This window comes from Endocarpon pusillum, assembly GCF_000464535.1.
Source record: "Endocarpon pusillum Z07020 unplaced genomic scaffold scaffold1275, whole genome shotgun sequence".
Lineage (NCBI taxonomy): Eukaryota > Fungi > Ascomycota > Eurotiomycetes > Verrucariales > Verrucariaceae > Endocarpon > Endocarpon pusillum.
The window spans coordinates 17204-42564 of NW_006913653.1; the positions used below are offsets into that span (position 1 = coordinate 17204).

Sequence of the window (25361 nt, forward strand, 5' to 3'; positions counted from 1 at the left end):
TCAATCATGTGTAACGACCTCGCGCAAAACGCGTAGATAAAATGGGAAGCAGAAGACGCAGTCATAATCGCCAAGAGTGCATCCCCGAGGTGGACAAGCCATACGCTGCCAGTCGCAGTATAGATGAAGAAGATGCTCCCGCTGCTGGAAGAGGCATAGATGACCAACAGTAGCGACGGTGAAAACCGACCTGAGGAGGGAGGAGGATGTTTAGGAATTTGAAGAGACGAAGGAGGGTATCAGACATTGTCTAAGTGGAGGGATATATTTGAGATACCTTGACCTGAGAGTGCCGGTCGGTTTAGCCATGTCAAGCACGAAGCTTCCCCCAACCGAGGAGATTTCAATGAAAACGAGCATCTCCCACCATGGAGCAACAATCTTCGTACACGATGAAGCGTGTACTTGTTGACGGTGTCTGCGAGGGTTCAGGCGACATCAATCTGCTTCTTCTTCACCCACTGGTCCATCATTTGTTCGCTCCTTTGACCTTGTCAAGCCTTTCCAGCACTGATCTGTCTTCTATCCTTGTAATCTGGCCCTGAGAAAATGGCTGCCCTGTAGGTCCACAGAGTAGCTCGATCTTGATGACTAGGTAGCGTCCGATGCCCGGTAAGATAGGCCGCGGGCGTATATACCTCGCTATGCTAGTAAAGTAGCAGGTCTCAAAGCCGATAGCATCATTCGATGGAACGAAAATCCTCTCCATGAGCGTCTCCAAAACGTGCGGTTAAGTGTGTTCCAAGATTAAGTTTTCGTCCAAACTTCCCCTAGGTCAGAGGTTCAGGGGATCGCGATATACTCTTGTCAAGTGCATCCGTGATCCTTGCCGTCACTCAGAGGACTCACGAGATCGTGTCTACATACAAGCTTGTTCCATCTTTCCATGTTAAATCGAGCGTCTCGAGTGAGTTGGGTAACAATTTTGATGCCATCCCGACCCTGCCAGTCATCTTGAAACATACTACTCTAATCGTTGTTCGGCCGATTAGAGCCATGTTTTGTGTCTTAATGCTTAGTAGCGAGTAGATCATTGCCCCGGCATACATCTTGAAGATGGCTGACTCATAAAACATCGCACTGGACTATATGTAGCATAATCGCCATGTGCGCATGATATTCCACAACCTCCAATCATACTACATACATACTCCCCATGGCTAGACCTTCAGCCTGAAATAGAGCATATAACAGAGGATTCTTCAAATCTCAGGTGGTAGGGGTAGGAAATGACTCGTTGGCACCAGCTCGGGCTTTGGTGCTTCGTAGAGATCACCAGTGCCATGCACGCCTGCTAGGGGGTTTGAACGTCGATATGAAATATTTTTTTAGCAAGTGTTTGTGGGGATGTTCAGCAGTGTAAGTGTTGCTGCCTCTAGATTGGTGCCAACGCTGGAAACAAAGTGCAGAGTATCGACATCTTCAACCTGCTGTATTCGATGAATGAAGGTCCTCTCTTGTCGCATAGCGGTCGAGATGCAATCCGTCAATCAGATCTTTCACTTCGGTGAGGAGCTCATGAAACTTCTTCCTGTCCCGGACAACCCATAGCTTTCTTCTTGATGCTTGAATCAGGCTTGATGCCGGCAATAGTGAGTTTGCGAAGGAGGTTGCTAAATGCTGATGAGCCCCGCTCCACCCAAAGAGGCCACTGCTTGCGCTGAAGCCTCGGAACATAATCGCAAGAGCATGTCCAAATTTGCCGTGGTATTGCTAGCAGCAAGGGCGGAGCACCCGTACGAGGCTGGCCAGACTTTCGAATCTGGTCGATAGGTACTCTCTGTACAGCCTGATACATACTATAGTACAGTCCCTTTCCAACCTCACTCAGCTACGGTGCAATGGAGATTGAGAGCGATGGGGACGTACAAATCGGGTTTCAATCAGACGCTGCTTTTCGTACCCTGTTTCTAGTCATAAGTAATAAATGTAAGTGTTGGGGTGACACCAGAGTGTTCATCGCATTAAAATAGTCAAATAAATCAAATCAAATTGATGCTTTCATCAAAGCAAATTGGCCTCCCTAGATTTGACAGATTAGTCAAATTGAAGTCTCGGCAGAAAAGTCTCTTGGTATTTTGAAATATTTTCGTCAGAATAAAAATAGTCTTGGCGGACACTTGATCCGGACGAGAATGCAAGTTTGAGATTTGACTCGATTTGACAAATCAGCCAAACAATTGCAAATCACGGATTCCGACTACATAATCAATCAAAGCAAAGCTCTTCGGCGTTTGATGAAAGCCTACTGCGTAAGAAGCGTGCGCTCTCTTTACCCCTGTCCTTCTATGGGGTAGTCCTTGGTCTAGTCCACATACGACCTAACTCTGTCCATCCTTGGAGAGACTTATCATCGAGTCCTCAGTCGACTCTTCCATTTATTGAGCAGCAACCCAGAACCTGTTCAAAGTGCTCACCTTCTACAAGCTGATTCCTTACTACGGTAGGAGCATAGTGTTGTTGGCTCAAAGCTAGGAATTTGGTAGGTGATGCAGGATTGAGGAATGTAGATCTTACTAAAAGAGCATTAGTCTATCTGGCTCCTAGGCCAGTGCCAGTCATTATCATCACCGAGGGGTCAAGACTTACTGGCGCTTTGGGGGACGCCAGGCCCTTGTATCGAAAACTAGTTGTTGATAGTCTCACTGGAAATACCGGAGCTCATGCGATGATGGACCCGTTTTCCGCTGCGGCTGGCATCGCGGGGTTGATCTCGTTAGGGGTCCAAGTGACAGGATCTCTCGTCAAGTTTTATACTTCTTACAAAGGCCAAGAGATTGACGCGACTCGAACGACAGCGAAACTTCAAACCCTCTTGAGCACGTTCCAACTTATTCAGGCTACACTCCAGAGTCGCACCTTTCAGCCAAATGAACAGGATCTGATTAAGAATATCGAATCTTCCATCCACCAATGCGACGAGCTTATCCACGAACTCGAAGAAGAGTGTAAGAAATGTGAGAAGGCATCTGCCACCAGCATCAATGCCACTATCAGAGCCACTGGCCGCCGAGCAGCGTACCCGTTCCGTCAAAGTACCCTGCAGAAACTTGATGAAGCCATTGGCGAGATACTTCAGATTTTATCACTAGCGCTAGACGTACTACAGCTCCGAGACCACAAAAACATCCAGGACGATATCGCCGAACTCAAGTCGCTTCTCGAGGTCGTGAGAGCGACTCAGGTCTCAGCGACAATCCGTACCTGGTTCAACGCCCCAGACGTAACGATCAATCATAACGCCGCGTGCGCTAAACGCCATCCAGGGAGAGGCATCTGGTTCGTCAAGGGATCCGCCTTCAAGAACTGGTTGACTCGGGATAACTCTTTTCTCTGGCTCAACGGATTTGCAGGATGTGGGAAATCGGTCTTATGTTCGACTGCCATCCAGTACACCTTTCGTCACAAACGGTCTGATCCCGGCGTTGGCATTGCGTTTTTCTATTTCACATTTAACGATGAGTCTAAACAAGACGAGTCTGCTATGCTACGAGCACTGATCTTACAGCTATCAGGTCAACTGTCCGATCCCCAGACAGACCTAGCTCGTCTACATGGTTCCTACAGCACGAGCGTCCCTCCGGTAACACTTCTGATATCGCATCTCCGACAACTCGTTCAGAAGTTCAATCAGGTGTATATCCTGCTTGACGCACTGGACGAGAGTCAACGAGAGCAGGTTCTGGATGCGATAGAAACTATGCTAAACTGGTCCTTGACAAGGCTGCACGTACTGGTGACTAGCCGAGACGAGCCTGATATTCGTGACTCTCTGAGTCCTTTAGAGGATGAAGATGTAACCATGAGGAATGCCGAAATTGACCAGGATATCAGCTACTTTATCTCGGATCAATTGAATACTAACCGGAAGCTCCGAAAGTTACGTGCGTATCATGACCGGATCCAAAAATTATTGGCTGAACGATCTCAAGGAGTGTACGTCATCGAGCACTGTATTTGTATTAGATATCGGCAGACATTGACTGACGAAAACATAGATTTCGTTGGGTTGAGTGCCAACTCAAGTCTCTCATGGAATGTCCACAGAGTGAATATTATCTTGATCAGTGCCTGCAATCATTACCACGGACTTTGGACGAGACATACGAGCGAATCTTGTGTAGCATAAACAAGAGCTGGATTGAAGACGCCCGACGAATTCTGACTCTATTGTGCTTCTCATCCCGACCATTGGCAGTCCAAGAACTCATAGATGCAGTCGCCATCCAGCTTCACGAGCCGGCAGGCCTGAATCTCCGACGTCGACTACACGATGCTGACGATTTCCGCCTGTTATGTCCCGGGCTGATCGATGTAGGCGCCAAGGTAAACAATGAGACACATGTTGATTCTGATGGAAGCAAGGAAATAGAACGGATAGTGCCGACACTACGTATCGCTCACTTTTCGGTACAAGAATACCTCGAATCTGATCGCATCCGTGAGCAACAAGCAGACGCATTTGCCTTAGAAAGTGCCTCAGCACATGCAGAGATAGCGGAAATATGTCTTGTATACTTACTGGAACCGGGGCTGTCCAGCGGAACCCTAGACCAAACCGCGCTTGAGGAGTTTCCATTAGCTCGCTTTGCTGCCAGGTTTTCGGGATGTGTTGGGAGCGGTGCATTCGCGGCGGTATATTCGGCGAGCGGTGCATTCGGCGTTTGGGTCTTGGCGGGAATTCACCATAGTAATTTGTATGAAGTGTTCCTGATAGTTCTCAATAATTTTTTCCCTCATTGCCAAAACGATTCTGAGCTATCTGTTACTTCCTAAATAGGTATTGAGATAGATATTCTTGGTGTAGTATCTTGCTATCGTCGTTGCCATGGCCACCCCTTTATGGACTGCTCATCCTGAGTGCCCAGAGCATGTAAAAGCGCAGCTCGAAGCGCGCGTACGGTCCTTCCCCTCCTCCTTCCTGCTCGCCCCTGTCGACGGCGAGGTCTTTGAGAACCCAGATATCTGTCAAGAGCGGCTCCAGGGCTGGGCATTATTGCAGGGTTTTGCTATTGTACGCAAAAGTGGTAGCATGAAGCAAGCGCGCCTGCGGTTCGAATTTCGCTGTATTCATCACGGAGATAATACCCTAGATACTCGTCATTTAGAGCAACATGTGGAGAGAGACGAGGAGAATCGAATTACTAGCTGTCGCAAGCAAGAAGCGACTAGTATTAACGCTTACAGCTGTCCTTACATGGTCTATCTTGCGTATAAACAAGTTGGCAAGCGTGGATCTGGCATATATGGCCTTGTTCTAGGGATCTTTAGCGATTCTTATAGCCATTTAATGGCTGCGAATCCGTTAAGATACAGAAAAGAGCATGTTAAAACGCTGCCTGTATTTCTGCCTGCTTTGACGCTAGGTAGGTCTCTTCGTACGGCTAATATCTCATATTCTGTAGCCCTTAGAGTGCTTAAGCAGATAAGTTTTCCTCTGGATCGTAATACCTACTATAACATTCGATCTTGTGCTGTTTCTGCTAAGCATACCGAATTCGCTGGCCTTATTGTTGCTCTTGAGGAGGCTAGATTCATCTTTGAATGCTGAATTAAAGAGGAGATTGATTCTTAAACTGATACTGTTGTTAATAGGCAGTTATAACAAGTCTAGTTTGCTCATCCTAAGCAAATTCAGTATGCTTAACGCTTTATAGTAGATTAGACTTTATTTGTTGATGGTACCTTTTAAATAAACGCTCTAAATCTTGTACTTATTATTACTACTAATATAATTAATTGTAACTTAACGTTCGTAAGCTTATTATTATTCGCTTACTCAGAATCATAGCTCTCCTTGACTTCATCTTTAATAGCCTCAAAAAGCACGTTTTTACGCCTCTGATACCTATATCACGCGTTATTGTTAGTGACTAAGCTGCTAGAATAAGAGCATTAATACTAATATCTCTTCTAAATATGATTCTCTAGTTTTGTAACTAGCATACAATTAAGAATATTGAAAAAAGGCTTACTAATAAGGGTTATCTTAAGGAGATTCAGAAAGAAATAAAGTTATTATTATAGACCTTTATTAAAAGTAATACTTATGCTGATTTAGAGGCTAATAGAGCTGAAATCTACTCTCGAAATTAAGACTAGACAAAATCAAGTATTTACACAATTTCTAGGGCCTTAAAGAGACGCAATTTCTATGAATCTATACACATAAGTATCCGAATTTGGGCGCTTATTTGAATCAACATTCTAAGAGTCTTTATTCAAGTACTACAGATATTCTTAATAAGCAACTAAGTATAGAAGGCTAGTCGTTGACTTAGTAAGACGATATAGTCGAAATTAAAGTAGCTATCTAAGGAAGAGGCTCAAAATAAAGGTAGATTACCTTATATACTTAATTCGAAAGCATTTATTCTTCTAGCAGATACTATATCGTTTTTCACTATTTCGAAGATATCCCCTAAATAGGAGGCTATAAAAGAGGAGATAAATAATGGCTCTTTACGCCCTACGCCCTTCTGCTCTGAATGTGAGTTACTTGTTTGTTTTAGCCTCCTTTACAAGCATTATCTTGCATAATTATTCAAAGATAGGGGGCTCTTATCCCTTAATCCTTAGTACACCCTTGTTGGTAAATTAATAGTGAGCCCTATTTATATTACTAAATAGATACTAATATATCATACTTTTGCCTTACTAACGTCTCCTTTACAAAATTCTGCTTCCTACTTACAGCACCCTTATATTTCTCCTAATAGGAATCAGATTACAAGGCTTGGTCTGCAAATCCTTAAGGCTAGGGAGGCTCTTACTAGCTACGCTTATACGCGTTATGATCAAGCAGCTATAAACGCACAGAAAGGCCTTGTTGATTTTGCTGATAAGCTTAAGAAGGATGACCTTAATACTCGAATGCCTGATGCTGTTAAAAGGTCAGGATAAAATAGGTAATTCAAGAGTCATGATAGGGTTAATAAGTGACTTATAACAGAAGCTAAGGTAGCAGAGCGTGACGCTAATAATAGAGAGCAGGCTGCTGCTCAGGAGGCACACTAAGAGGCTAATATAGCCCTTAAAGCTTTATTAATAACAGGGCTAATACCCTTTACAAGGCCTCCTGCTCCTGCTTATTCTCCTCCTCCTCCTCCTCCGTCTACAGCTCCTGTTAACGTGGAGAGCGTCCTTGATACCCCTCCTCGTGGATCTGCCGCCGGCGCCGTCACCATCGCCACCACCACCACAACGGTTGATCGGTCCTTCCCAACTCCTGACGATGAAGAAAAAGAAGAAGAGGAAGAAGAAGCTCTAGATGAGGCATTTATACCCCCTCTCTCAACGGCGCCAGCAGTGATGACGCAATCGAGAGCTGGCCGCAAGAGAGCGCCCACAATGAAAGCATTAGAGGCCGAAAAGGCGCCAAAACGGGGTACAGGGCAGGGCAAGGGCAGGGGCAGGGGCAGAGCAGGCAGAGAGGCAGAGCGATAGAGCTATTTCTGCAACACCACGTTTTGTATATCCATTTCCTTATAGGGAAGTCATATCAGTATTAATAAAAATAGTGTACATTTCTGTGCGAAATCTTCATGTTATTCAAATGGTCATGATGGGCAAATCTACTAGTAATTTGTATGACGTAAAACCCGCCAAGACCCAAACGCCGAATGCACCGCTCGCCGAATATACCGCCGCGAATGCACCGCTCCCAACACATCCCGCCAGGTTTTGGTATCACCACTACATCAACGCTGGGGCCATGAAGTCACGACTCGACGATCTGATCTTTATGATGTTTCGACACCGGCAAGACTCCTTTTACACTTGCATGCAACTTCACGATTTGGATAAGCCATGGGATACAGTGGTACAGTTTTCGCGTGACCGAAGCCACATTGCATCTCCAGTGTACTACGCGTCATTGCTGGGGCTTGATGAGGTTCTGTATAAGCTAATCAATATCTGTGAAGAACACGGAAGCGAGATAAGAGATTTGATCAATGCTCGAGGTGGGTCAGATGGCAACGCACTGCAGGCGGCATCAATGAAAGGTCATGACAAGATAGTGCAGATATTGGTGGATGCGGGAGCCGACGTGAACAGTCAACATGAATTATTTGGTAGCCCATTACGGGGGGCATCATTAAGAGGTTATGACAAGACGGTACAGATACTGCTAGATGCAGGAGGTGATGCAAATATTCAAAGTGGATATCATAAAAGTGCACTACGAGCGGCATCAGCAGAAGGTCATGACAAGATAGTACAGATGTTGATAGATGCGGGAGCTGACGCAAATGCTCACGGTGCATTACAGGTGGCATCAGCAGAAGGCCACAACAGGATAGTGCAGATACTGATAGAGGCTGGAGCTGATGTAAATGCTCACGGTGTATTACGGGCGGCATCAGCGGGAGGTCATGACAAGACGGTGCAGATATTGATAGAGGCTGGAGCTGATGCAAATGTTTATGGTGTATTACGGGCAGCATCAGCGGGAGGTCATGACAGGATAGTACAGATGCTGATAGGTGCAGGAGGTGGTGCATATATTCCAAGCAGCTATCGTAACAATGCATTACAAGCTGCATCAGCAGGAGGTCACGACAAGATAGTACGGGTATTAATAGATGCAGGAGCTGATATAAACGCTCGAGGCGCATTACGAGCAGCAGCAGCAGGAGGTCATGACAAGACGGTGCAGATATTGATAGACGCGGGAGCTGATGTAAATGCTCATTATTGGTATAGTGATAGCGCGTTCATGGTGGCATCAGAAAGAGGTCATAACAAGATAGTACAGATGTTGAAAGATGCTGGCGCTTTGAATGAGGAAATCAGTATTGGAGCCAAGGAAGAGCGAGAGGATTGATTCTCAGTAGACCAACAGTTTGAGGAATCCGATCTTTCCGGATCGAAGAACTTCTTTTTTATAAGAGGCAGTCAAGGCGTTGTTGCTTGGCTGCTTTCTTTTTCATTATCTTCCATATGCACAGCTATAAGGAGTGGGCACAGGAGCACTATATCACTCCGATATATTGGAACAACCACGCTGGTCCCGGGGGGACCATCTCTAGGGAGCTCAACCTTGAAGAGCAAGGCATACACCAGAGAGGCGCCCTGTAAGAACAGATATATTCCCCCAGATCTTCGTTTTAGATTCGGAAAGAAAAAACGAGAATGGCTATAGTCAGAAAGGCAAATGGGACGACGAACAGCCGCTTTCCCACGGAGTGATACAAAGATATTTACCTGGATGACAGGTCTTTAGCGGAAGGGCCGGTGGACATCTTCACTTGATATACTCGGTTAGATGATTGCTTCCATGGGTATGGAGGGAGTTGTTTCCTGTGTAGAACTCAAGCTGCCTCAGTCAGAGCTTAGCGCTGATTGAGCCGCTTAACTAAAGCCTGGAATTTTGATCTGGACGGTATGCTGCAGTGCTTTAGCACCTCAGCGTGTAGAGACGTCTCCGGAGACTGTCAGACACGGTCAACCCTTGACGCCCAGCTACCGCTTAGTTCTCGACGCCTTCCTTCAAGAAATTCTGGTGCAAAGTACCATGGTGTTCCCGCACTGACTGTGCGTGCATTACTGTAGTCTGTTGGCATAAAAACCAGTGTGTGCATTTGAATCAAATTGAATCAATTAAACCATATCAAATGCTTGGCAGGTGACCTAAATCCGTGCTTTTGTCGGATCAATTCAGTCTTGGCGGACAAGTAAATTATTTCAAATATTCGGGGTTGTTTTTGATGTGACTTTTTTTGTGAGATGAATATTTACGAAAAGGCAGTCCTCTTGACAAAACATTGCTTACTACTAGTAACATTTGACTCATTTGTCAAATGAGTCAAATCAAATCGGCCTCTGGAATTAGTAGTAGGTAGACAAATCAAATGGGGTACGAGATTTTTTTATCTGATTTGATGGATACGTTGATGAAAATAGTAATGTTCTCAGGTTTAGCATCGTGTGTGGTCACTACTTACTGACTCAATTAAGAGTAGTCAGCCTGCATAATGTGATATACATTCTCATTTATATGCATCCATTCATTCTCTCATCTCGCTCAATCTGTTACTCCTGCGTCGAATTCAATGCCCCTTTTCACTTCCTCCCCTGGCCTTGGGGGCAGTCGCAGGATTTGCCACTTCCTTCCCAACTTATAGGGGATTTGGGGATATTTTGGCCCACGGAAGTATGTCTGTCCCGGGGGGGAAAAAGGGCCAGGGCACATGTCTAAGCAGACTAGAGAGTATTAGTGCGAAGTTCTTCTTCCGGAGTATCTTGTTTTTCCGGGCTCTCCGGAAGGCTTATTTAGTCAGCCAAAGCACTTGAAGTTTTGGAACCCAAAAATTTAAATAACTACTCCATGACTTCTTTGCTCCCAAGTAGGGTCTGATATCGTCGACACCGTTCATACTGATGCTGTCAATGCTATGTGGCCTGGCATTCATCTGATTGGCTACTAACCAAACGACGCGGAAGTGTATGCATAGTCATCACTCCTGTAATGCCGGCATGCTTCAGTTCTGTCTCATGTGTTTCAATGCGTACAAGTCTCTCATGCTGCTGTCGCCGTAGGTTAGGACATCAACGTCAGACCGTTGTAGATACTACGTGATTTGGTCCTGGCCTTTGTTGTCTTCGCAATATCCCCAGTTCTTCGGTTTTCTTGACATAGTCCTCCCCACAAGGTTATTGTTCGTCTGTTCTATCATGAAGAATTCCTACCCAGACGGTCGATTAAATGCCCAGAAAGAATATGACCAGGTTGCTCGAGATAACATACATGGTTGCGTGGGCGACAAGAATCTTAATGATAGATATGAGAAACTTTTTCGTCTGGGGGTAGAAAGATCAGGGTTCCATCGAGGGCTCTTGCGCGCCGGAAGCTATAAGGATTTTATTATCCAAAGTCGTAAAAGGAGTCGCAAAGAACAGCTGAACGAGAGTAGAGCTCAGCTGCAACAAAGGTATAATGAAGAGGCGGCTTTACTTAGGTTCGTATTACCACTGTGTCCACTTCAGACCAATCGATGACACCGACATAGCGAGGCGAGAGATCCAGATGGACGTAGACTCGAGTTATCGCCTGATATTTGCAGGTACATAGCTGGCATAAACAACAGGACGGCAAAATGGGACCAGCCACTGGAAGACCCCTTTCTCACGAAGAGGAGATTGGATGATCCTCAAGACGAAAGCCCTCGCTCGCGGCCGATGGATATCGTGCACAACGTCTCTGCTGTTCCAGGTCGGTTTTCGCCGGTACGGAACATGCAAGCAGTATCTGCTCCCAGCGCTCCCAGCGCTCCTCCAGATTACTCCCCACCGCCTCGCCGCAGAAGAGCGAAATCCACAGGTAGCTGAAATTTGCTCGGTTTCATACGGCCCTCATGAATCTCCCTTTGGCGGGTAGGAAGCTTAGTCTTGGTAGCCAGAGGAATCCAGTTCCGCGTTCTCGACAACGCAGGATATCCATCAAATCAAATAAAGCAAACCGAGGCCCTGGTTTGCTTTGACTATTTGATTAAAACCCGGCTGGGACTTGCTTTGTTTAACTGTTTTTTCAAATCGAGTCAGATCCCAGTAAGCAACATGTTTCTAGGGATTTACTTGAATTCTCGTCCAGATTGAGTGTCCGCCAAGACCATTGTTATTCTATTGAAAATATCCTTAGATGTTTGCTAAGCATTTGATTGGATACAGTGCGACAACTGCTTTGCTCCAGCTGCTCATAACACCCTGAGGGGGCTGTGACACCTTGAGTGGCGACCAGACATTGACCTTAAATCACTTATCCATCTCACCACAAACTTGAAGGCTTGTCTGGAGCTGGTTGAGAGATTGAATATCCTGTGCGGGATCGAGACGACAAGGAAGGTATGTTCTACATGTCCGACCTTTATTTGCTCCTTCTGTGTCATCCGATACCTTCTCCCACAGGCTACTCCCTCTACCGTCTGCCAGCGTTCGCATGAACCCGACACACCGGCACCAGACATCCTTTACCGAAATAGAACACCGCTACTCGCCAAGTACCGTTCAAGAATCTTACCCGTAACCGAGGAGCCTACGCGTCACGAAAAAGGAAAGATGCTGTCCGCTGACCGACTCTCAAGACTGGTCGGTTTCAGCAAAGTGAGCCCCATGAGCTGCTGCTGCTTTAGGTATGCAGCTCTAAACGTCGATCGAGAAAGGTCGGACAGGGTGATGAGAAACGGAACATGAGTTGACTATTATACGGAGTACGAGATAGCGGAAAAAGCATCGGGACAGGGACAGTTCAATGTTTGTACAGGCAATCTGTTTCGACACCAAATACTCCAATTTCTCAGACACCCATATCGGCAAGATTCTATCCTTTCCCTAATACTCCTTTGTCTTCCCTTCTCTCCCCTCACTTAAGAACCTACGCCCATGACTCGGGAACTTAGGGTCTCGTGACATAGCGCCAGTGTCGACCATTGAACACTGATCTCGTGGCCACTCAACTTATAGTTCAAGGCAATCTCCTCACTCCGTCCTGGAAGTACTATCCCGCAAAATGCCCAGAGTTGGAATATGATCTAACAAGCGAAAGGATGACGTGGAAGCATTGAGTGGGCAAGGTAAAAAAAAGCATGCTGAACGCTAAGAGGAGGGAGAAAAGGAGATTAAAAAACCCTTTAGCAGTTCTAACGGGGGGGATAGCAGAAGAAAGAGGGAAGAAGTCCAAGAGTTCGAAATGATCATCGGTGGAATTTCAGTATTTGTTCTTGCAACGATCGATTGGGTAGTATATGACAGCGTAACATGGTACTGCCTTACTGTACAATTATAGAACTCATCAAACACGTATCGCATCAATTCCCCCCAAAAGGCCAATTAGCTCCACCAACCCCGATTTTCCCTACACTCAAACTTTGCCCATATCGCGACTCGCCGCACGCTTCTCCATGGCCTCAATCTCCGCCTCATCATTAATATCACCAATCACAGTGCCCCTCCTCTCATCATGATACCCAATCTTGGTATCACGGAATCCATCCAACTCCCTAGCACACATCGTATTCAGATATATGGGATAGGCAAACGCTACCGCAAACCCGGCCAATGGCACACCCATCGCCTTGTGGTAATCGGACGCATCGGCCGCAAGGCCCGTCATGGCGGGGAAGAAAGCGCCGCCGCAGACAGAGGCAACTATCCACGAAGAGCCACGCTTCGTGTGACGACCGAGGCCGCGGATGGCGAGGGTGAAGATGGTGGGGAAGATGCAGGACTCGAAGAAGAGGACGAGCGAGAGCATGGCCACGCCCGCTTCGCCGAAGATGCCCATGGACAGCGCGATGAAGATCATGATTGCGCTCATGAAGACAAGCAGCACCCAGCGGGGTTTGATGAACATGAAGAGTCCGGCGGCGGCGAACCGACCTATGGCGAAGAGAGCTTGGCCGATGGCGTAACGGTCTGAGGCTTGTGATTCGGTGATGCCGGCTGATTCCTCCGAGTAGCGGATGAACTGTGAAGCGACGCCGACCTGGGCCCCTACATAGCAGAACTGCGCGGCGACACCGAAGAAGAGCTTGTATTGCTTGCGGAGGGGCTTGTCGACGTAGCCGGTCAGGTCGGAGCATTGCTCGGCTTGGAGGGCCATGTCGGCGTCGGTGACTTCGGGGATTGGGGCGAAGAAGAAGACGACGGCGAGGAGGAAGACGAAGACGGCGATGCCGAGGTAGGTCCATTGTACGTTACTGAGGTCGGTATCCCCTACTCTCTTGAAGAAGACGCGCGAAGCGAGAAGGGGGGCGATGACGGAGCCGACGGCTTGGAAGGACTGGGAGAGCTCGAGACGGAACTCGGAGAGTCTGGGCGGGCCGCAGGTTGCGATGAAGGGGTTGGCGGAGGTCTCGAGGGTGGAGAGACCAGAGCCGACAATGAAGAGAGCGCCGCAGAAGCCACCGAATGATCGGTATACCGCTGAAGGCCAGAACATCAGAGCACCAACACCATAGATGCTGAGCCCGGCGATGAAGGTCCACCTGTAGCCAAATTTTCGCACAATCCAGCCAGAATAGGTGAGGGGTCCAATGAAGTAAGCCCCGAAATATGCGCCCTGGAGACCACCAGCTCGGGCGGCGGTGATGTTGAGTGAGGTTTGGAATTTGGCGTTGAGCACATCCAGGAGACCATATGCGAACCCCCACAGGAAGAAGAGAACGGTGACCAGGGTGATTGGAACGATGGATTGTTTGACCGTGAGGGCGGAGGCGCCGGTCAATCCCTTGTTGGACACACTCTTGCGATGCAATTGCTGCATGGCCTCCACATTGGATGGGCGTCTCTGCTGCAGGACGTCCGCAATCTCAGGCTCTTCTTTGTACCCCATGGTGAACCTAGGATGCAAGGAGCTTCTCTGGGGAAGAAAGGGTAGTTTCGGTGCTGGGATATTCCTCTCAATGGAAAGCTCATGCATGTACCAAGGACCGAGAGGGGTAAAGGCAGAAAATATATGCCGTGCAACAGATCGACAAGATGACTATCCCTGTAGCGAGAATATCGTACTGCTGATCTCCATATTTCATGCGCGCCCACCACGGTTATATAGACATTTCCTCCTCACGGAGATTGCCTGGTCGTCTCTTATTGCCTGAACAGATGTCATCACCCCATCTCGACTCCAGGCCAAGAGCCTAACCTAGTCGTGGCGGGGGCCTGAGCATATGCAAGTAGCATAGCTGAGAAAGAAAGCGTTGACCCGTCATGTCTTCCCCACATCAAAAGGTGGAGGATCATCGAACCATTCCGTCAAAGGACCAGTCCAGCTTGCTGTATGGTGCGCAGATGCCACCAAAGCTCGTGACCTCGGAATTTAGAGTTTTCTGTGTGGCCCCAAGCGTTGGTTGAGAACTTTGCCGGGGCTTACCCTCTGCTAAGCCTTGACCGATGTAGCAATTACCACGTCGAGCTAGCTGGTTCGATCGTCTCGGAAAAACTGATTATCCGCCTGGATTTCGTGATGCGCTCTTTTTTTTCATCCACTCAGATGCTTTGCCACTCGACGTTTGCTTGCGAATATTTGAGCGAGATGCTGTAATGGAACCACATCTGTGGGCCTGTCTAAAATCTCTGGTTGAGAACAGCAGCGCTGAAGCCACCTTTGATTGTATCACAGCAGTATCGTCTGTCCACCGTACTCCAGCGCAGTCTGTGCTTGTCAACTGCCATGCCGAAGTACTATCACAAACCCATAACCATAACACATGAGCCAATAGTACTTACGACTTTGGTGATAAGATTACTACATAGTTTTGAGGTTTTAGCTCTTGCGGCTAGGCACTAGGCAAGGACAGTGGCAATATAGTCGATATTGTATAACCAGCGAAATGCATTTCGATGGCGACCTTGCGTGTGGTAAAGCTTCCTGAGTCATTGTAGGTCTTATCTTCGTAACCGCCCGACCCGGTTGCTTGTTATGCAGGCAGCACATGAATCATGAGAGGTCCCAGTGGCTAGCGCCATCTGCTCTGTCAAGAGTCGTGCCCCCTCAGTACTAAGTACTAAGTTAGTAGTACTAGTAGTTGAAATACGCTAAGGTATATGTGCCAAGAGGTATACTCTTAGCAACTGTGTCATTTGAATGCTTCTCCATGAGCTTCAGACCTGTATAGACCCTAAGCAGTGAGGCTTTGGATGACCCTTAGCCACCAGCTGTCTGATTTCAGGATCAGTGCATCCTACGAGTAGTAGTTGCTTAAGCGACTTAGTAGTGACATTTCTTGTGGCGTTCAGCCCTTGGAATGTTTAGAATGACACTACGTCCAGTACTGTACAAGAACAAGTGTCAAGGCAGATTTATTCCCTTAACGTACTGGTATCCTGGCGAAGAGTCACTTGGCGGATTTTAACTACTTTTGGGCCACGATTTCGTAAACCCTTGGCGGACCTGCATTACACGTAGCAAGGAACGAGGTGGGCCAGAGAACAAGCTGCACCGTGATGCAATGAACCGTTCGGCTACGCAAGGAGTCTGGAGTGCGGAGAGCGAAGATCTACCGGCAGCCATGTCAGACCAAAATGGTGGCAGGAAGAGGTCAGGTGCACGCAACAGCTCCACCTGGTTAAGATTACTCTGTTGTAACGTAGTAACTATGAGTAGTCGAGGTGTCGCATGTACGTAGTGAAACCTTGCCAGCAGCCGCACTCTAATTTTCCACGCTAGAAATGGCCTAGAAAGTCTAGACCTTCAAAAAGGCCCCGGACTGGAAAAACGTTGACCCGCTCGATGAAAAATGTCTCACTGCTTGGAGGGAGGTCCACATCTGGACACTATTCGAGTCTCAACGAACTGCAAGGGCTAACTTACGTCTCAACGAACTGCAAGGGCTGCGTCTCAACGAACTGCAAAGGCTCGTCGTGGTGAGGCTTACATGTGCATGGTTGCCAGTGTACCGTGACATTACTGCATGGTGGCTTTCAGAGGCATTGTTGTTCCCCAGGACTGAATGCACTGTATTCCCGGCAGGTGTGTGAAAGAAATCGCCCAGATAGGTGAGAGCAGGAAAGAGATCAGAAAGAATGGCAGAGAGGTGGGACAGAGAACAATGCACATCGATGAAAATGAGGACAAACATGGGATTGTGCTTGGCCACACACCGAAGGTAGCCACTCAGTAATTGCCAGCATTGGCCCAGAGTCTCCAATTCAAATTTGCTCCACCAGAACATGAGAGCTTTCATATTGTGGTGCAACGATAAGGCTCAACATTGCCCCTCTGTACATTTATTTCCTCCAGTCACCGCTCAAGAACTGCAGCAATCTCCCTTGAGCCAATCCCCTGCATGCCCAGTATGGTCATCAGCATGCTCAGGTTTCAACACCTCCCCGTTTCTCTCTCAGAAACCTCAATCCCGCTTGATCAGATTACCGCTTCCCATCCCAAATACAAGTTCTATAAGTATGAAGATTGCGATCCCGGAGTGCTCAAACCGGCCGATTCCTCTGATCATAACATCTATCACCAAGTAGATGAGGTCGTTTGCAACTAGGGTAGCAAGTACGCCACTCTCACCACGAAGAAAACTCCTTCCATGTAGGATGACAGTCGTGAGAGGGACAATAAGAAAGAGCTTCGTAAGCAGCGCTCGGTTGAAGATGACACACAGAGCGTCCAGCAACATCAAAACCACGGAGATGATGAAATCGAGCACCGGCGCCGAACATTTTCTGCATGCATCCATGTACATCTTGTACCATGGAGGAGCGATGTTTCCCATGCACTTATTCAGCTCCAATAGTACGCCGAATAGCATAATCAGAACCAACAGTGGTGTGAAGATGAGAAGCATGATAACACCCAGCAGCCCGTCCTCAGCAATGATAGCGCGCACATTCTCTGTTATATTGTTATTGTTGGGGTCATGATTGATTTGATCTGTAGCCTCGGTGGCCGCTGGTGCATGTGTCCTTCCGTTACGTTGAGTGCCTTGTCTGGCGGAGGCATTGCTGGGACCGTCCATCAGTACCAGAAGAGGCAATGGCAGGGCACTAAAGTATCTCCAAAAATCTCAAGCTGCCTTCAAGATTCTCGAAGGAGAGAACAGCCGGCGATGGCTGCTATGAAGCTGGAGCTGACTGCCTTGTAGCCAACGAGCTTTCGTGCGAGAAAGCTGATCGAACCAAAAAACCCAAAAAACCCTACTACAGATCTCCTTTTCAAAGCACGCTTTTTGTGGTCGTTGCTCCTAGGATACAATAAATTGTTGGGTGCTTAGGTCTTCGAAACTTATTGATCTTTGAAAAGCTTGCAGCGCCTTTTGAAGAGCTGATGTTTAACGAACACAAAATGCCTCTTCTCCTTCTTTGCGACAAATTCCGATATTATTGTTTGTGCCAGTCACCTGACTGTGGGTGTCCAGGCCCTTATGTCAAGGTGCCCCCATATTCCAGTGGCGAGTTTGATGTTGTAAGAACAGGTGGAATCGACATTGAAAGAAGTGTTCTGCGAAAAGGCAGCCATTTCTGATATTGAAAACATACAGTAATGATCCAAGGTTGGTTCAGTCACCAGTGGTAGTTCACTCGTCTGAATGTTCCTCAGAAGCATTCAACGGAAAACCATGTCCTGTGACCTTGAATTATTACTCAATGAATTACTGGAGTCGGTCAGAGGGATAAGTTCCGTTCCCGAGATGCCGCAGCGGGCTTGATTCCTAACTGCGAAAGAGCTTATGGTTGGTGGTACGATATGCTTATGTCCGGTGTGGTTCTGCTTGGGAGTAGACGTTGTATCACGGTTCTCAGGTCGGCATCTTGTCCTTCTTTGGTTTCTTTTCTATCACGCTGGGCTCTTCCCCATCATCCTGTTTCCTCTTCCTCTTCCTTTTCCCTGCACCGCCCTCTATTGGTGGGATGAAAGCCTGTTCACGCTGCTTCTGCTTCTCCTCTCTTTTCTCCTTCTGCTTCTCCAGTCGTTCCTCCTTCCTCGCTCTGTCTTTCGCATGTTTCCCAAGAAAATACTCTCCGCTTTCAATCTGAAGATCAACCTTGCTCTTCTCTTGTGGTGGTGGAAAGGGAGTGTACACCTTCTTGGATTTGTCCGTGATCTTGAATGGCCTGCGACGCTTGTTCAGAGTCCTTCGCTTGAAGTGTGGCAAAAATCGTTCCCAGTTCTCGTTGACGAGCTCGGGATCTTTCGCAAGCTCTCTCTTGATCATCAGCTCTTTAATGTGATAAATTGGATGTATGTTGGCCATGCAGTCTTCCACGACCCTCCGCACTTCTTTCAACCCCTTGTAACCACCCATAGAACTGACAGTATTTCCCTGCACGAGAATGTACGTATTCGTAAGAAGCTCCAGAGCTTTAAGAGTCGAACCCGAGGGGCCTAGAATGCGCTGCCGCCGTTTGACAAAACGCTCCTTGTTCCGCACCAGGTTGCGAATTTTAATGATGTCGCAAGCCATTTCATCCTCGAGGATCTTGACAGCTTGAGGGGCAGGCACACTTCGAGAGAGCAACTTGATCAGATCACGGGCCTTCAAAATTGCCGCCGGGTCCCATGTCTTTCGAGTAGTTTTAACAGTCATGCTTCCCTCCACCAAGTCTAGTGTGCAGGCGATACCATGCTTCTCTAGGCTCTTTGTGATCATCGACCATGATTGCTTGAGATATATTTCTCGGTATTTGGGAAAGAGGGTAGCGAATGAGGACTCTTCTGCGAAAGTGCCACCAGCATTGTCTGTGCTTTTGAATTCTTCGATCTGACCTTAGATTAGCTTGCAATTGCCTAAGAATACGCCATGACGGACCTTCCACTTGTCGATATCATCTGTATCCCACGGCTTATCTTTTTTATATGTGGATGGCATTGTGCTGGGTTCAATGACGAACGAGGAAGGATGTTCTATATGGTCGTGGCAGATGTAAATTTGGAAACTAAATCCACGATCATTGGACTACAATCTTGGCTGTCATCTGAGTGACATAAAGGACGAGAACACATTAACGTAGCATAGAGCTGGAGCTGGGGCCGGGCCTTGCAATCTAATCAAACACGGATTTGGCCCAGACTGCCACGAAATCTGTCATCAGAGCCGACCCTCTCAAAATGGGTGAGGTGCTGCCTGATTTGCATGTTTTGGTATCACGAAAGGAGATCAACTACATTACGTTTCTTCTAACCTCGGCCTTTGAGCGTGTATGTACTGGAAAAGTAACAACGGGGAGAGGTGACTGAGCATCAGATTCCTTCCCTGGGTTCTTCTAAGATATCCCTCCTGTTCAGTGGTATCCATGAAGTCAAACAAACCAAATCATGACCCCCATTTGGTTTGCCCAACTACTAATCCTAGAGGTCGACTTGACTTGGTTTGACTCATTTGTGAAATGATCTTAGAAGTTTAACTAGAAGGGCTGTTAAGGATTTTCGTCTCAGAACAGAGTCCGCCAAGACCATTTCCATTTAAAAATAATCTTGAACATTTCAAAATAAAATACCTTCTGGGTCAAGACTCTCATTTAAATAGTAATTTATCAGATTCTAATGAAAGCACGGATTTAGTTTATTTACTAGGCACTTGATTTGATTTATTCGACCCAATTTAATTCAAATGGACATACTGCTCCTGTCTTCGTCAATACTCGATCCCTTCTCATCCCATCCCTCCTCGCTTGCACGGCTTGAGCAGCTATCGGCTCCTCTATTCCAATATCGTCACTCTTCGCTTGTACGTGCATCCCATGCTACACTGAAGAATAACTCCTCTGACCCACATCTCACCAACCCCAATTCGGATTTGATTTGTCCCAGCAAAGAGTCGGATGCATTTTGGAGGTACGAAATTCCAGAGCTTTCGTTTGTACTCTTCATAAACCCTATTGGTTCTGGACCAGAGCTAGAGCGGCAACGCCTCTACCCGTGATGGGAGTGTGATACAAGGGAACATCTACGGGAATGTATCTTACCATGAGTTTGTATACCATCGACAAATATGCAAAGTCTGATCCGTCTGGCTCAGAGAATTCATACTACCAAAGTGGGCAGGTATCAGAAACTGAAGCCATCCAGGAGTGGCTATCCCCATGTGGTCTTGGAGAAAGACAAGACAGCTGCATCTCGAATTGTTTTAAGTTCGTGGGACAGTGGTCCCTACAAGACGAGATATTCAGAAGTTGGGAGACCGGTGGCCGACCCTGGTATCTTGGATATCATGGCGAGCAGGGATCGGGCAAGGTACGAGTTCACGGAGCCAGATGAGCTGCGTGCGCTAGATTTGAATGGTGATATGAGACGGTACTTTCCTCCATCGTCGTAGACCATCTTCAGCAGAAGTTCGAACCCGAAAATAAGCCCGTTATACATCCCTCTGCCTTGATCAAAAGGATCTGACGACCCATGAACTACTACTAGTAGTAGCAAACCTTTTCGGCAGCTTGCTTAAACAATTGATCCAGCGAAACCCCTCTAATAGTACGATATCCCCAGAGCTCCGGAAGTTCTACACGAGGGGGAGAGGGAGAGCGAAGATTTGGCAAAAGTGTTTTAAGCTCCTCAAGACCAAGATCCGACTTATGATAGAGTTTATGTTGTCGCGGATGCGTCAGAAGCAGTTCCACCCAGCCCTCGCGACGAAGTCGGAGCCGTGAAGTAGCGGAGGCTCATTATGATTGATAGCCCGTTCCTCATGTATGATAAGTATCTTCTTTCTGGACAGAATCTTTTGGGCTTGGATAGTGTGGTACTATCTAGGATGCAATGCTGTCTACACATCGCAAGTTGCAAGTTTCCTGCAATGGATAGGAGCAATTTGATTGATTCTAGTGAGGATAGAGGAGAAGAAGCTGCTGAGCAGCAGCAAGAGTTAATCTAAGAGCTAGCCGCCAAGCAGGCTAACGGAACATGCACGTGACATTTCCACTCAATACGGGATCTCGGTTCCCATTAACTACTTAGTCCGAAGGTACCAATGAACAAAACCCCCGAAAGCCGGCGACCATCCATTGGGAGTACTGGTATCATCATTCCTGTACTTTGTGCATTCCTGCTGGATTACCGACGAGGAGCTCTTTTGACCTCGCCCCATTCCAGCCACATGGGTCTGTCAATGATCATTTCTTCGTAATACACGACTAAAATCTTGAATAACTTACCATACAAGTACTTGCTTTAGTCCCAATATAGTAGGCCCTAATCTTGATATGGGAAGCCCTGATCCAAGTTAGGAAATGGCGGGCTTCATAGTTGCAGGCAGGCTGACGGTATTACTCTGTACTCCAAAGTGAATATACCCAAAAATAAATACAAATTCAACACTTCAACGCCAACAACGCTTGCGAATTCGTACGCTTCTAAGTGTCCATTTTCTGCTATGAAGGCTACTTATACGGAGTACAGGGTAAACTACTGGCAATAAGCCTACCCCTGAGCGCATAAACAAGCTATTGTTTATACAGATAAATCAACGAGTACTCGAAAGTGATGAAGTGGATGAGTGGAATTCTATCTACCTGCAGAATCTATCTCCAGAAGGAAGAGAGGCTGATACTACTGCGCAGAGTGTGGTCACGTGATGTCAAGTATTTGGCTGTCCGCGTACTAGTAAGTACGGCCAGTTCCAACAGAAGGAGGCACTTCATGTTGTGCAGAGTTCAAATGCACAAAATGAGGAGTCCGCCAAGGAGATCAAATATAATGGATCTGTGCACGAACAGAAACGCAGAAGAGGATGCGGAGGAGACCAGGGCCATCCATCAGGGCCCACAACGCGTGGCAAATAGGCAAAACTGGCAAAACTGGCCATATGGACTCCGGAAGAACAAAATGAACATAATTTCATTACAGTGGATTGCAATGGACGCTTTACTGGGCATTTCAATAGTAATTATCCTAATCCAGCCCTAACTGTGAGCTATCTTCCTATCCGCAAGGAACCTCGTTAGAAGTCGAGAGTTTCGATTCATTTACAAACGTACGAAAACGTACATCTCACCTTGTTCGTGGTACGCCTTCTAGTGTGTGAAATTGAGCAATCTCCGGTTAGTTAGGCGCATTCTCAGCTGTCCCTGCATGATGAGATGCACAGGGCTGAAATTGCTTCCACCCACGAACGATCATTTGAACCTCGGACCACTATTCACTTCGCAAGGCTGATCAAATCATTTTCTTGTCATTTACGTCGGATCCAAGCAGATCGTCTTTTGTTACTCTTTTCTATCCCTGCAGTGCAAGGACTGGTCCGTAGAGCACCGCGAAATCGGTCTGCCTGGCGCAGCCTTGTCACCTGAAAACGCATCTCCAGCCTAAATCATCAAACTTGCAGCTGACTAGAGCATTTTATGTTTATCATACTGGAGTCGGGCAAGAATAAGTTACCGATCAGTCTGTTTGATCATGGAAGAGCCGCAACCAAATCTACCCGCGCACCACATGAAGCAAGACCAGCCAATCTACAAAATGAAAGAGATCCCGTCCGCATCAACATCACCTGAACACTCTCGAGCTCGATCCAAGAGGTCTCGTGCCGCTGAACAGCTGTTGGACAGTGATGGCCGACATCGGATACGCCGCAGAGAAAGCTACGTCGACGGCACTCGAAGGGGACGTAGTCCCACCCGGAGTGTCAGCCCACAGTCGACGAAACATAGGACTATGCGACGGCGACGAAGCCGTAGTCCAAGCCGGAGCTGCAGTAGCAGTGCGACAGACATGCCCAGCTCAAACGTGAAGAGGCAGAGAAGAAGTCAGCATGGTCAAACCAAGGATAAGGATGCAACGGAGGACACATCTGGAATGACGGCACGAGATGAAAGCAGAGAGAGCATGCGCAGCAGGAGTAAGAGGAGGAAGAAATATCGGCGCAGAAGCGACTACGCTGCTGCATCGGCAGAGATTGCTCGCGACACCGCCTTAGAAGGTTTACGAGGTATGAATATCCCAGGAGATCGAGCTCAAAATACGGATATGCCTTCCGAAGGAGGAACACATGACAGAACAGGAAGCTTCGAAAGTGTGTTAGAAGAGGATGAGGGAGTGAGTTAGATTGCACAGGGATAATAGCAATTCTCAAACAAGATGCACACTGGGGGTATGAGCAACCACGGAAGTGGAAAGGTCAACAATGGAAAATAATACTAATGCATTCACGTACGTCAAGACTGTCTTTCGGCCTCACATTGCTGTTTGATTGGGAAAGCTTCGATTACTAATTCCTCGCTTCAGTGGGTCTCAACGTGGCATGCATGTCCAGTACATCCATCCATATTGACCATTGATTATTAGCTGAGAGATGTGTCCAAATGATCCATGAATTGTGGTCAATGTGATGATGGCAAGTTCTCGCCGACTACCAAGCTGGGAGGATTGAAACAATCGTGCCAGGAAACATTATGCTGGTGGCCCAATATTCAAGCACTGAGAACCAGAGGAGCAGGAGAGCATTACACAGATTCATGATGAGCACGATTCAGGCGAGCAGAAGCTGGTGGGATAACATGTCCGATTAGAAGGTGTAGCAATGCTAGGCTCTCCCATTCGGAAGCATGAGAGGCAATTTGAGTCGTTAGGCGGGGCAACGTCTTGGGCATTGGGCATTGGGCATGGGCATTGGGCATGGGCATAATTTTAAGCGCGATCCTGCCACAATGGCCATTTCAGAGCATCGGGACATCCGCCAAGGCTTTCATGAAGCTCATGAAGTTATGCTAGTACAAGGCAATGACTGAACGATGAACAGCGGTATTGTCCGGCCAGTAGATGGGGTCAATTCTACCAGCATCTCATACAAGCAGAGTATCACATTTTTTCGCGCCTTCATACTGCAATGCGAAGAGTCCGAATGGGCGATGCATCATTCTTGTAAGATTAGTTAGCGGATAACGGTGATTCCGAGATATGCGTGGTATTGAAAGAAAAGGCCGTAGACGCTCCCCAGGTGAGATAGATGAAGCTATTAATATGGTGGCTGATGTTGAAACCAAACTACTACCAAAGATGCACACGCTCGAAGCGATGGTGCAGATCGGACGCCACTATGACGGTCTCGCTTTCACGGATAGCAGGCAGTACGAGTATGGTGGATCCCAGATCACCCATTTCATTTTACATTGCGAATTTCCCCGGTTAAGAATAAGCCGGGGCCCTATGTACCACAGACTTCTCTCACCAGCAGGCGTGACTTCTCAAGTTACCGATCCTGTCAGTAACTGTCCCTTGCAGACGAAGTCGAGTGTACCATACCGAATTTGGTACTCTGTGACACCAATTGCTCTGAATCCAGAGGACTGGTGATGCCTTGGCCCCGGTCCTGTCTTCAGCACTCCGGTCTTCCTCCAGCGGCCTGCTTGAAACATCCGACTGGGTCCTTTCTGATACATGTTTCCTCCTCTTGGCTGATTCTTTGCCCTGCCAGCTTCTGTTCAACGTTCAGTCAATGCATCATGTCAAACCTGCTAACTCAATACATGCTACTTCTACCCTGCCTTGTCCCTTGGATTCATACTTTCATCACTTGCTGGGTGTCGTTCGTTTTTGAACACCTGTCCTTTCTTCCCGTGCTGGTCTCGAGGTGATTTCTTTTACTTATTAATATTAATCCCGACTATTGACGAGAGGCTTGACGTTTCTTGTCGATAGTTGTGTTGTCTTTTCTTGTGTTTCTAACAGCAGCACCTATTGGTTGCCCTTTGATTTAATAGCCGCCCATCTAGAACCCCGCGTTCCCTGCAGTTACGCGCCGAAGCCCCGAAGACTCAAGAGTGAGCCTCTGCCGATCCGATACCACCCTACAATTTCCGTTCCTGTGGGCATCCTTCCTTCCCGCCCCATACCACCCGCTCTGACATTTCTTGCATACTCTTGAAGGCGTCAATAAATCCGATCCGACTTAGGTCCACAGTACCTCAAGGTCACCTGTCGCAGT

At 47.4% G+C, this 25361-nt stretch overlaps 6 protein-coding genes across 6 annotated transcripts; 3 read left to right on the top strand and 3 right to left on the bottom strand.

Annotated features, from left to right (window-relative positions):
- Positions 1-2671: 2671 nt before the first annotated feature.
- Positions 2672-7446, top strand: EPUS_03167 (uncharacterized protein; the record flags this gene model as incomplete). The annotated part of the gene is made up of 3 exons (XM_007789597.1): positions 2672-3936; positions 3999-4697; positions 7074-7446. The coding sequence occupies 3 exons, from the start codon at positions 2672-2674 to the stop codon at positions 7444-7446; spliced, it is 2337 nt and encodes a 778-aa protein (XP_007787787.1).
- Positions 7447-7564: 118 nt separating this feature from the next.
- Positions 7565-8827, top strand: EPUS_03168 (uncharacterized protein; the record flags this gene model as incomplete). The annotated part of the gene is made up of 1 exon (XM_007789598.1): positions 7565-8827. The coding sequence occupies one exon, from the start codon at positions 7565-7567 to the stop codon at positions 8825-8827; it is 1263 nt and encodes a 420-aa protein (XP_007787788.1).
- A 4032-nt stretch (positions 8828-12859) lies between these two features.
- EPUS_03169 (uncharacterized protein) lies at positions 12860-14332 on the bottom strand (the record flags this gene model as incomplete). The annotated part of the gene is made up of 1 exon (XM_007789599.1): positions 12860-14332. One exon carries the CDS (start codon positions 14330-14332, stop codon positions 12860-12862), a length of 1473 nt encoding a protein of 490 aa, XP_007787789.1.
- Positions 14333-16847: 2515 nt separating this feature from the next.
- On the bottom strand, positions 16848-17462 carry EPUS_03170 (uncharacterized protein; the record flags this gene model as incomplete). The annotated part of the gene is made up of 1 exon (XM_007789600.1): positions 16848-17462. The coding sequence occupies one exon, from the start codon at positions 17460-17462 to the stop codon at positions 16848-16850; it is 615 nt and encodes a 204-aa protein (XP_007787790.1).
- Positions 17463-18242: 780 nt separating this feature from the next.
- On the bottom strand, positions 18243-19313 carry EPUS_03171 (KRR1 small subunit processome component; the record flags this gene model as incomplete). Its single annotated transcript, XM_007789601.1, has 2 exons — positions 18243-19205; positions 19254-19313. The coding sequence occupies 2 exons, from the start codon at positions 19311-19313 to the stop codon at positions 18243-18245; spliced, it is 1023 nt and encodes a 340-aa protein (XP_007787791.1).
- A 3521-nt stretch (positions 19314-22834) lies between these two features.
- Positions 22835-23482, top strand: EPUS_03172 (uncharacterized protein; the record flags this gene model as incomplete). Its single annotated transcript, XM_007789602.1, has 1 exon — positions 22835-23482. The coding sequence occupies one exon, from the start codon at positions 22835-22837 to the stop codon at positions 23480-23482; it is 648 nt and encodes a 215-aa protein (XP_007787792.1).
- Positions 23483-25361: the final 1879 nt, after the last annotated feature.